Source organism: Lycorma delicatula, chromosome 1, assembly GCF_047948215.1.
Source record: "Lycorma delicatula isolate Av1 chromosome 1, ASM4794821v1, whole genome shotgun sequence".
Lineage (NCBI taxonomy): Eukaryota > Metazoa > Arthropoda > Insecta > Hemiptera > Fulgoridae > Lycorma > Lycorma delicatula.
In genome coordinates, this window is record NC_134455.1 from 348,756,673 (window position 1) to 348,770,130 (window position 13,458).

At 29.9% G+C, this 13,458-nt stretch overlaps 1 protein-coding gene across 8 annotated transcripts in view; it reads left to right on the plus strand.

Moving 5' to 3' along the window:
• The window catches only part of bur (GMP synthase burgundy), a 99,934-nt gene that overhangs the window by 17,403 nt on the left and 69,073 nt on the right, over positions 1-13,458 (plus strand). Inside the window, exon 1 of one of the 8 annotated variants that reach the window (XM_075382460.1) lies at positions 4,331-4,437. The exons of 5 other annotated variants lie outside the window; for them this stretch is intronic. Coding sequence is in view for 2 of the 3 variants with exons in the window: in XM_075382457.1 (XP_075238572.1) it covers positions 4,530-4,535 (6 nt within the window). In the remaining variant the exon portion in view is untranslated. 2 more of the 8 variants (XM_075382457.1, XM_075382456.1) reach the window with 2 other exon arrangements.

Below are 13,458 nucleotides of genomic sequence, written 5' to 3' on the forward strand. Positions count from 1 at the left end.
TATGTCTACAATTACTCCTACTGTTTTCACTTACGTAATAACCATTGAATCGGTTAAATGTGCACTGTGTCATTGTAGCTTTGTATTCCCTATATTTATTTTTATTTGTTACAACATAAATTTTTTGGAAAATAAAATTTTTAGACTCAAAGTTTTTTAAAGTGTTTGTGTGCGCGCGCGCGCGTGCGTGCATGCATGCATGCATGTGTTTTATGTACATAAGCGAATTCAAAATTTATTTTACTGTTACCTCTATTGTTTTTATTGAAAAAAAGTTTTTTATAAAATTGTAGTAGTATTTTTTTCCTTTTAATCTGGTGCTTGAGGGTGGTATTCATTACGTCATTTTTAGTTTTGTGGTTTTAATTTTTTTACTTGGATGATTGTTTTATTTTGTAATGAAAACCTTACTGTGTTTTCAAACTATGTTCTGAAATTAAAGTTTTATTATGTACTTTTTTAAGTATTATTACTACAGATTATGATATTGATAATAACAGAGATCTGGCTTGATGAAAAGCTTGTCAATGTGAAATTTTAAATATCACATTATTTTTATATTTATCTATAAGGATTGGGATCCATTTTGTAGAAGCAAGGGGCTTGGAAGTTCTATTGAGTTTCCAATAAATAAAAAGTTAATCACTGTATTAATCACTGTTTCAAAATAATACCTATATCACTTTTTTATTTTTCTTATTAGTTTTATCAAAATATCATTTATTAGATGAAATTTTAAACCTTTTGTGTAAACAAAATGAACCTTATTTTGAAGAATTGGTTTATAGGCAACCAAAGTTATTGCTGAAAATTGATGATTTTTCTGCTGGATTTTATCTGTATCACTAATTAATTAATTTGAATGTGCATACAGTTGGTATTTGTCAAAGCTTAGATATAGATGTGTTGATGAAGGATCAGTGTTCAATGAATGGGGAGAATTTTGTGGTATGTGTGCATGGCTATTGCCTTTGAAAATTATTATTCAGTTTTATATATTAAAAGTGTTATGAGATTTTTAGTGGATTATGATGAACTTGGATGCCTGCACTGCTAGTTTTTATATGTTTTTTTTTTTAGGCATGAAGGAGGCATAAATCCATACTCCATACATATTTGTAGCTTGAATTGATGCTTTTTTTGTCAATCTCTTGAGATATGCTTTTAATATATATATATTTTAAATATGTACAAATTAGGATGTAAGCAGCTGATAGTTTTACAAAGAATATTATGAAACTCTTTATTGGAAATTTAAATTTATTACTACATAAATATACAGAATTTATTAGAGTTTAAGTAGATATAGTTCAGTTTTTAAAGAGAGTATCTATTAAATGTCCTCTATAATTTTCTAAACGTTCCACTCCACCTTGAAGAAAACGCATGACCTAGTAAGAGGTCCTGTGGGATGTCACGTGACTGGGTCAAATAATTCTCAAGAAAAAAATTGACTGTTGAAAGATCTCGTGACCTGGTGGCCCAGTTGATGTTACTGTACTGTAAAATAAGACGTCTAGAGAACATTTTTTGTAATGTTAACATGCTGTCAGTAGGTGAGCTAGTAATAGCTCCTTATTGAAATCAAATTCTACACGCATCCAAAGAAATGCATTTGAAAAATTTGTTCAATAATAAATCTTTAGCTTTCAGCCAAGCAGTCTCTTTGCTCTTGTGTAGTGGCTTTTGATGTAATTTGTGAAACCTGTATTGTTCAACACTCGATGGCGACATTCTGTTTTGTCTACTAAATTGTTCAAATGAAAATGAGCTTTGTCAGAGATTGTAAAATAATCAAGCGCATTGTAATTTCTATTCATCAATGCTAAAAACTTAAACTAAGATAACTTTGCTGCTCTCCCTCTCTTTGTCAACTCATAAACAACATAAATTTGCATGCATGAAGCTTTAACTCGCCATTCAGAATAGGTTAAGATTTCAGGAAAATGTGCCAAATGTCATGGCATGGTATCGAACTGATTTTTGATGGAGTTTGGCAACTTGCATTATGCCGTTGCAGGATTATTAGATTGTTTTGAATCTTGGACTGATAACTCTTGATAATGCCATTTTTTAATCTATAATAATAAAGTTTGTAGAAGGCTAGTCTTGTGTATTAAATACCTCGGAAATTCACAGTGAGCAGCAGTGATTGACTTTGTTTTAAGAGGGAATGTTAAGAGGGAATGTATGGCAAATGTATGATCTGACATCTATCGATATTCTATAGTGATTAATCCAAACAATGGCCTCCTGAAATCACTATAACATAAGTGCTTGGCACAAAGTAATTATTAACTGTAACTCGAAAACAGTCACCTGTTTGTGTCCAACTAGTTATTTCTTGATATTTGGAAAGAAATAAAGTTTCTACTGCTTCTAAAAATGGAAGTAAAATTAAATAAATTACTAGCCAGTTATATTGATGTTCATCCAATAAAATATATTTAAACAAAGTTTATATAGGAAGTTACTTTTTGCTGTTAAATATGAATTGTAATTTTATCATTAAAATGTTTTTTAATCAGCTTAGATTCTTTTCTGGTTGTTCTCTGCTTCTAAATATTAATTTTTATAATTATATAAATATGTTTATTAAAATGGTTATAAGCATTATAGATTTTGCAAAGGTTTTTGATAAAACAAAATACCAGTTTATTAAATAAATTTTCATCGTTCAGTTTCACCAGTAATTTGGTGTCTTTCAGTTTATACATAATAAATTCTTTAGCAATTCCTTTTTGTAAGGTACTTAAGATTGTTGGAAAATTTGGTTCAATCTGGGGTTTTGTCAGGGTCCAAATCATAGCCTTCTCTATATGAAAGGCTAGGCTTCTACAAAGAAATGTTTATTTCTAGATTTATATCAGGCTGATATTTAATAATTGTTGTTTTCTTCAAAAGCTTTTCCTAAGTGTATTTTTCATTAATTCTTAAATTGTAGTGCAGTTTTTTTTTTAAATTAGTGAAAACCTAACTGTTAAAGATATCGGATTGGGACTTTTTTTGATTACCAAACCAAGAAAACTTCATCTGTTTTATTTGTTAAATTTTTATGTGTTTTATATAAATCTGAAAGTCTTGTCTATTTGCTTGAGTGCTTATGGAAAGGTTTGAAAGGGAAATTTTGGATCATTCTGTGTATATCTCGGATCTGGCATTATGGGATTACCATTTGATCCTTCTCGTGAAAAAACTGGCTGACAGCTAAGTGGTTTGATGACGATGAAGGGTTCCAGGATGGTGTTAAGCAGTTGAAAAACCAATTGGTAGAATTTTTTGTTGAAGGGATACAAAAACTCATCGGTAGATATAATAAGCATCACAGTTTGTTTGGTGACTATGAAGAGGAATAATTTAAGGATGTATTTTCAAGTTGTATGTAATAAATTTTTTCCCAACAGCTTTTGCTTTTGTTATACAAAAAAACGTAAGTTACTTTCTGAATAGCCCTCATTAGTTTGGAGAGGGTAGATATCCTATATTATAAAAAAAAGGAATTGTTCCAACATTAGCCTGAATGGATTAAGAGAAACTGGTAAAACCTTGGATCAGAGCAAAATCACAAATATCAACTGATTATAAAATTAAAATTGATAATAATTATTTTAGAATATAAATAAAATAAACTAAACATGAAGATATTAAATTAAAGAAAAAAAAATAGAGTAATTTAGAAGGTAATACAGAAAAATTATTTGAGCTCATATATATATATATATATATAAAATATACTCATTGAATGGAAATGCAGAAAGTTTAGTTTTTTCTTTATTGATTAGAATTATTTTAAAGTGCAGATTAATATTGTTTCTAAAAAAGAGAATCTTTCAATAGTATTTAAAAAAAATTTGAGAAATGGGAGAAATGGTTTTGTAATTTATTAAAAGTATCTGTTTTAACATTGTAAGACCCTTTCTCATAAGCTAAATTATTGTGTTGAGTTATATGAAAACAATGTAATGTTACAGTGTGGTTTTGTAGTGGTGTTTGTAGTTTTTTTTTTTTTTTTTTTTTTTTTTTTTTTTTTTTTTTTAATAAATGACTATTCTGTTTAGCAAATATATTGCACGTTCATAAATATAAAATACATTGCTATAATGTGTATATATTTTTTTGTGTTTTCATTTATTTTGTTTGATATCACTATGAGAAGTTTAGTATTGAAATACATTTAAATGTTAATTTATGTTTGACATCAAATAATTCCACCATACTTAACAGTTATTTAAATGTAAATTAAAAATAAATTAATATAATTGTTTTATTAGTAAGGCGTACCTGATACAGGATTAGAAGTTAAAAATGTTTCTTCTTAGGTTAGCTGCAGTTTCTGTAGTTATTTTTAGATCGCTGTTGACTGAAGCTAATTTTAGTTTGTAGTGTGAATTATTGATAGAAAGAAAAGGGAATTTGGAGAATAGTGTGTATGTTTCAGTGAGTATCAATGGTTTAGAAAATGATTTCATTAATCGGTGTACATTTTTTATTATAATTGTTTGTTAATTTTATTTTATTTTTTTATTATAATGAATGTAAGTTATTTTTACCCTCATTATGTATTATTTTTATTTTGATTTTAATTTTTTATTTTTGATTTTGTGTTCCCTATCTTTGTTACTCTTTCTTATTGTTGACATTAATGTATATTGTTAAACTTAATTTTATTTAGTGGATTTACGGATTAAGTTATAAGTAAAACGGTTTACATTTTTTTTTAAATTCTGTTTTAATTATTTACTTATTAACATTTAAATGCTGGTTTTTCTACTTAATAATAATTTTCATGCGATTGTGTTTTCTAAAAAGGTTTGTTTATATTTTTTATTTAATTAGGTTCATTTTTATCATTAGGTTTAATTTTAACATTGTTTCATTTAAACTATATGGTTGGTGCAAAAGCATTGTAAGATTTATTCTTATAAATTAAGCTAATGCTTTTATTTATCACTAATACTATTTTGCTCTTTTTTTATAATGTTACTATAAGGACATAAAAAAGATTTAGTTGTGATTTGTTTATATTCATATTAATATTATTAATTTGATTATTAAATTTGTTTTATGTATTAAATTACATTTTGGGTTATTTCTTTAAAATAATCTTGGCATTTAGTTTAATCTTCACAATTATTACACTTTATTGATTAATAATATAATAATTTGGTTTTCTTTTGTACTGATTAAATATAATTAAATAATGGATCCCTGCAGGTCATCGGTTTTAATAACATTAATGTAGTAGGTATGTTAATTAATTTGTGGTATTGATGCATTTCAAATGCTGTTCAATTAAGGTTAATTATGTATTGTAATATCCCTAAAATAGTTTGCTTTGTAGTGCAGTAGTAATAGATTATTTTGTTATTTGTAAACTCCTTCATTTTAATGGATTAAATTCTAAATCTCAAACCACAAATTGTATTAGTTTCTGCAGATTCTAGTAATATTTGATTATGCAATTGAATATAGGGTAATTTCATTATTCTGTATGCTGTGGTCGATTTAATACTATTTTTTGTTTTGTTTTGTTGGTTTCTGAGATTGGTGATAAATTTGTCACTCTTAAATTGTATTTGTATATGCGCTTATGCGCGCGCATACAATTAAAATTTATTATTTATTACCAACAACAGAATACATTAAAATATAAAATAAAAAATTTGATACAGTTTACATATTATGTATTTTTTAAAAGAAATACGTTTCTGTTGCATTCACTTTGTAAAAATATATTATTTTTTTTTTTTTTTAGCTAAGTGAATGCAACAGAATTTTATTTCTTATAACTTGCAACTTATTTAAGAAAATATTTTTTAAGTTTATTTATTTATAATATGGGAGGATACTGTTTTGTTTTATATTATGTATGAATTATTTTAAAATGACGTTTATTGGCAAAGATAAGTTGCCAAAAACATTTTTGTGATATAACATCAGAAGATTTTTCTGTAAAAAAAATATATATATAAGTATATATGTACCAGATCAGCAACTTAAAACCAAAACCCTTCAGACTAAACATAGTTGTAAAATGTCATATTTATGAAAAAAAGGAAATTATGTATAGATTAAATTTTGTATTTACGTTAGCAAGAGTTTACATATTAACCATATTTTTACAAAAGATGTTCCAAATGATCGCTCACAGAGCTATGTGTTTTTGTGCTTGAATGACTATATTGAGAGTTACCTAACTTGTTAATGCTGTCCGTTTCTTGTTTAGTGTTCATCTTCAGTTCATCAATAGGACATTTTGTTTTTTTGTAAACTAATCCTTCAAATACCCCCAAGAAAAAAATTGCAACTAGTTTAATCTGGGAAATGCAGAGCCCACCGCCCTCTGCTGAGTTCATTCTTCTGTAAAAAACGACTTGTGAATTATTTGATGTGTGTCATGTTGCTTCGTCATGGAAGAAACTGTATTCTTTTTTTCATGTATTGTTATGTTCATGTTCTGAGTGATAACATCGATTTTCTCATCAGAAGGTGGTCTTTCAAATATCTTTTAAGGATCTTCAGTCATCCAATATGTATTTGCTGTAGTTGTGCGAATTGACATGTCCAGATAAATGAAACTGCCTTGTCTGAGATGAAATTCAGCATCGGGTCTATCTATCCATCAATAATGTTTTTGAAAGACAGTTGAAATAATTTAGCCACATTGGTTTGTGTGTACTCTTATATTGTTACATGATACGGTTTCAAAATTTAAATCATGAAAAATCTTATGGCAAGATGTGTATTATGTGCCACTTTGATGTGATAATTTATATATAGATCTTTTTTTTGGACCGACAGAAATCCTTTTAGTATCAAGCTACAGGAAGGTTGCCTATTTCATTATGTGTAAGAAACCAGCCCTTTTATATACCATCTTTTAACCAAATCTTGCGCTAATATTTACTGGAATACTGGTGCTTGAAAATTTTATTGCAAATATTTGCTCGCTTTCTTGAAAGGACCTGGAATGTATATAAGCTTTAACTATAGCCACCTTTTCCATGATTGAATAATGCGTTATAGAAAAACACAACTGCATAGAACGAAACTATACTGAACTGAAGCATGAGCCGTTTGTACAATTGACAGCAATAAACGAGAGTAATAACATACATAACTCCAAGGCACTACCTGTAGCAGCATTAAAGGTGACAACACTCAAATAACTGCAGTTTGAACCGCCTCGTTAACAGTAACTTGTTCATCCTGTATGTATGTTGAGGATTTATATATATGAAACGTGTCCATTTTTAAGTGTGGTACCATTGAGATCTTGTAAACTAGAAAACTTTGTATTTGTGAAATCTTTTATTGAATTTTAGATTTGTTAAATTATCTGTTTGGGATGTTTGAAATTTCTACCAGTTTTCTGTTGTGACAAATTTTTTTTTTTAAAGGAAAAGTTTTTATAACATTTTTTGATAAAACACAAATTGTAAGACATTTTTGAATATTTTTCCCCTGAACCATACTGTTCAGAATCTATACACCTTATTTCCAGTTGTACCTTATGTTGAATGTAAATTCACAGTGTTGGAGTTTCACTCTTTTGTTATTATTTCAATGAAGTTGTATCTTTGTAATAAAATTATTAATTTAAATTTAGAAATTATTTTTAATAAAATAAAACAATTGTTTATCATTTATTTACCAAATTGAAGATGAAATTAGTACAGAATTCAGGCCACTGATTTAAAATGTTTAAGATAAAAAAAGTTTACACTAATTAATAGTCAAACAAAATAATGAATTACAAGCGTGATTTATTAATTAACCTCCTGACAGGCAGTAAAATAAACAAAATAAATTAAAAAATTTACCATATATATATATATATATACACATAATAATTATTATTATACATATAATTATTATACATAATAATATATATTATATTATTTCTTGACACAGTCACATCTAAATTCAAGCACATGTATCGTGACACCAGATTATTTATTTCCTCTCCAAAAAAATGTTGCTACCAAAGTAGCTACCAAAGCTACCAAAGCTACTTTGGTAGCTACAGTAGCTACCAAATGTTGCTACCAAAGCTACCAAAGTAGTATATTCATTGACTCCTTCTATGAATTATCATTTGTTTTGAAATGTTGAGTACCCAGCCAATTCTTCAATTTTGTGAATAGATGAGAAATCAAATGGTGCCAAATCACGGTTGTAAGGGATGGTAAAAAATTTGCCACTGCCGGTAGTGCAGTACACTCCTAGATCTAGTAGCTGTGTGAGGCTGTGCTTTATCATGTAAAAAAACAATCTCCTTCATTAGCATCCCTTGCCATTCTGTATAGCCCCTAAGTTTTGCCAGTGCTTTATAATAAGTGTTTGCAGATATTGCCATCATAAATTCTGCCAACAAAATTCCATTACAGCTCCAAAACACAGTAACCAGAATTTTTTTTGGTTTATTTGGGGAGTGTGGGTATATCCATACGTTTTGGACTGTCTTTTGTCTCAATATGATGAACTGAATCCATGTCTCGTTCTCAGTAACAATATTGTAAACTCACGTTCTTTATTCTGGTGTTGAAGAAATGTCAATGCCATTCACATTCTTATAATTTTGTAGGCATCTCTAAGTTGTTTTGTTATTGTCACACACAGTACAGGAAACCCAATCTGTCTGTAATAATTTTGTTGAGAGTGGACATTAAAATTTGAGGAAAATTTTCACAACATTCTGTGATTGTGGATGATAAAGAGTGTTTATCATGAACAGCATTTTCAATTTTTTTTTCAATAAGTTCATCACTCGCAAAGGAATATCATCCTCTTCCTTCCTTGTCGTGAATATTAATTTACCCTTCCCTGAATTTCCTGCCCTATTTTCTTGCAGAACCATTACCTTACATTATTTTTGTAACTATCCACAGCAAATTGTAGATTTCATCTTTGCAGATGATCTTTCTACGTGCAGAAAGCAAATGTTACTATGTTTCTCGTAACTGGTAGGAGCTGCAACAATCGCCTCCATATTTCACATGTTATGCACCACTTGAATGATAAATAATGAATTGGTGTATTATTTCAGAGAATGAGATGGACAATTTGTAGCATGTGAAAATGCCATGCCTGACCGGGATTTGAATCCAGGACCTTAGCTGATGTCTAATGCATTCACAGTGTTGCTATGGAAACCCAGTTTGTTTGTAACACCTGACTAGAGGTTAATATATAAATAGAGCTTACATATTTCTGAATTATAACTTCACTGAAATAATAACGAAAGAGTAAAATTAGAACTCTGTAGACTTAGGTTCATATAATACAGTACATATTGTTGTTAGGTACAACTGAAGATAGGTGCAGCTCATGAACAACTGTATTTAGGGAAAAATTTTAAAAATAAAAAGGTTAGAAAATAAAAATGTTGTAGAAAATGGGAATTTCCATTTTAAAAAAATTCAAGATTGCTGCCATTTTAAAAAAATATGGCATACACCTCTGTTTATACATATACACACATGATTCCAAATTGCGCGGCAATCTCTCAGGAGATAATTGTATATAAAAATAAGGAAAAAAATTCATTTGAACATAGGTTAGAAAACGGTTCTTTGGCAAGTTTAGGATTGCAAAACATCTACCTCTGCTTTCTGCTCCCTCTGTGAAATTAAATCGTATTAAAATTCTTGGGGTACAATCGAGGGGTAAATTGGGTGCTTCCTTATGGTTTTTGATCTAGGAAATTAAATAAAAGTGGTCCCAGACCTCTATCTCACTTAGAGTTTAAGAAAAATTTGGTAAAACACAAAAACCATCTGGTCGAACATTTCTTAGATGTGTGATTAATTGAAACCCAACCACCAAAGACAACTGCTATCCACAATCTAGTATACAAATCTGTATAAAAGTAACTGCCTTTACTAGTATTTGAACGTTGGAACTGTTGACTTTGAAATCAGCTGATTTGTGAAGACCACTAGACCAACTCAGTGGGTACACTTTTAGGTTTGGAATAAAATAACTTTGTTAATTTACCAGTAAACAAATAAAAATTTCTAGTTAAATTTGTAGAGAATTTAATTCTGATAGATTGATGTATATAACATTATTGAAATTAAACACAAATTTGAGAAGTTCAGCTTTGACAGGTTGTCCACCATGAGTACCAATATCGTACTCACTCGGATTTGGTGTGGGGCAATGAGTACCAATCTAGTACTCGGGTAATTGAAAAATACTGCTGATTTCAAAATTTATTTTTGCTGTTTAATTTTAAAATTGTTTTTCTAGAAATAGTATTTTTGCGGTTGAGTAACATTAATTATAACAGCATTTTATTTTAGCATGGGAATTTTTCCTGGTAAAACTGTGTGGCAGATTTATGTTATGATAGTGTTAGTCTAACTGATGACAGTGGTTATGCTTGATCACACAAGTTCATGTAGTAAAAATGGGAGGTGATAATGAAGAATACATACTTTAGTTATTGGAAGAGTTTTAGAAGTTCAGAAGGTTTAGGTTTTGATAGTGACTATTAACCCGGACTATGTTTTATGTGAACAAGAACATGAAAGGGCAGTGATGATATTGATACCATTCAGCCTGGACCAAGTACAGCTAAACAGCATAAATTTATAACTAGTACACCTAAAAAAAAGGAACTGGTAAAAGCCCTAGATTAGTTGCAAAACCTGATCAATCTGTAATTCAAAGCCAAGATGATTCAGATAAATAAGAAAATGCATCTCCTTCCAATGCTCAGCCTACAAAGTCTAATCAATGGAAACCTGTAAATTTAATTTTTAATGTTTATCCCTAGAATTCAGACAATCAAGAACTAGGAAGGAATCAATCCATATATTATTGAGGCAGTGGGTGGCTGTTTCCCTACAAATTTTTATTTGTTGTTTTTTGATGAGGTTGTCTTATCTGTTCTACTAACAGAAACAAACAGATATGCCTAGCAATGTTTGCAAGTGACTGATAGTCCTCATTCCAGATTGGCAAAATGGAAAGATTATACAATGGAAGAAATTAAAAACATTTTACTATTTTAATTTTGGTGGGTCTACAACCACTTCCTAGCCTAGACCATTATTGGTGACAAATGATGTTTGTGTCACTAGCATTCCTGAGCTCATTTCAAGGAACAGAGTCGAGCTTCTTTTAAGAATGTTTCATTGTTTACATTATGAAACAATGCAGCAAGGAGGTAGGCTGCATAAAATATTGAATTTGGTAACTGTTATGAACAAAAAGTTTAAAATGCACATAATTCCTAAAAATGAGGTTTGTGTTGACAAATCTGTGGTTCCATTTTTAAGGCAACTGGTATTTTGACAATACTTAAAAAATAAATTCCGTAGATATGGTGTTAAAAATTTTCAAATAATGTTTTGAAGGAAATCACACTCTTGACATATAAAATACAGGGTGATTACAAATGAAATGCACACTTGATAGTTTATTAAAAATTTATTTTTTAAGAGTTAATTACTTACGTGATTATATAGAAGAATTCTTTAAGTTTTTATTTATAAATGTTCAGTGTGTGCACCGTTTGTAACATGACAGATATCAGCATGGTAGTCAAATTTGTTCTAAACACATTAAAGCATCTGCTGGTTGTAGCAACAGAATTTGTGATATGTTGTTTTAAGTCATCAATATCAACAGGAAGTGGCGATATAAAAACTGCCTTTTACATAATCCCATAAAAAGTAGTCGCAAGGCGTTAAGGCTAGACTATGTGGGGGCCAATGGTTAAACACCATGTTTTCTTCACTTGCACAGCCGATCCATCGTCTGGGGAGGCATTCATCCATATAATTTCTGATGTGCCAGTGAGGCGGAGCTCCATCTTGTACAAAAATGAGGTTGTCCCCATCTTCCTTGAGGCGAGGCATTAGCCATTCACTTAACATGTCCATATAAATTACTCCGGTTACTGTCACTTTGTGAAAAAAGAATGGCCTGTACACCCTTTCATGAGGTACAATGCAAAACACGCTCACTGTGTGGGAATCGTGTATATGTTGTAAATTTTCTCTTGGGTTTTCTGTACCCTTTATTCTCATATTATGTCTATTAACTTTTCCACTGATGTTAAACATACATTCATCACCGAAAATAAGGTGATGAAAAAGCCATCATTACTTTTATCACATTCCTGCAGCTACACAGAAAAATGTTTATGTAAGACTTTATTGACTCTTAAACTTCGTACTAACTGTAATTTATAAGGTGTCATTCTCAAACATTTGCGCAGAATTTTCCACACTGCCAATTGAGGAATTTGCAATTCTAAACTAGCTGATTTAGTTGATTTGCCTGGGCTACGTTGATCCACATCATAACACAATCAACTTGTTCTTCTGAAACAGGATGTCTTCCAGCATTTTTCTTTTTACACAGACACCCTGTGTTTTGAAGCTGTTTATTCCAGTCATAAATTGATATTTTTTATTGGTAATGATTTACCATATTTTGGTCTGAAACGTCACTACATGACAGTAACAGAGTTTAAAGATTTTTGTACTGCATTAGCAGCCTTCTTGCCAGACTGATAACATGTCACATCAATCAGTGACATTAACAGCAGAGCATATATACCAGCATAAATTAAAAAAAATTCCCTGTAAAACTATATCATTTACTGTATTTACACACATCAGTTGAATTTTCATAAGCTATCGAAATTGTATATTTCATTTATATTCACCCTGTATATTCTGGAAAAGAGAAGAAGCCAACAAAATACGTTTCAGCTACAGTAGTCATGCAACTAATGCAACCTTACCAAAATTTTGGCCGCGTGCTATATACAGACAATTGATATACTAGTGTCAATCTGACAAGATCTCTTGGTGAAAAAAAAAAATCAACCTAGTTGGAACCTTATGATAAAATTACTTGTATGTCTTTTGGGAATATATCCCAAAAGACGTCAAAGCCAAATTGAAAAAGGTGAGTATAGCAAAAAATGATGAAAATATAGTTGTTTTGAAATGAAAAACAAACAAGCCGTTTTGATTCACTTGACAAAGCATGGTGATCAAATGCAGGAGGTTCTAAGGGATGGAAAAATGGAAATTAAAACTGTAGCAACTATTGACTATAGTTGCACAGCCAAATCGTACATTGATTACACTGTTCAGATGGGCTCTTATGGAACACCACGTAGAATATCAATGAAGTGATATAGGAAAATCGCCTTAGATCTTCTACTTACAACTTCAGTAATAAATGCTTTATTTCTGTTCAAAAGTGTTACTGGAAAGTCAGTAAAAATGAGTGAATTCAAAGAAAGCCTCTTTAGCGAACTTAAAAACTGATATTACAAGAAAGCCTTAGCAGAAGCACGTTTTGGTAAAACATAACAAGCAAAGTAAATGTACAAGATGTTACATGGTCAACTGTAAGGATGGAGAGAGAATTAGTTAAGAAAAAACAAAAAAGGTGTATACTAAATGTCTCCAGTGTGAATCATAACTG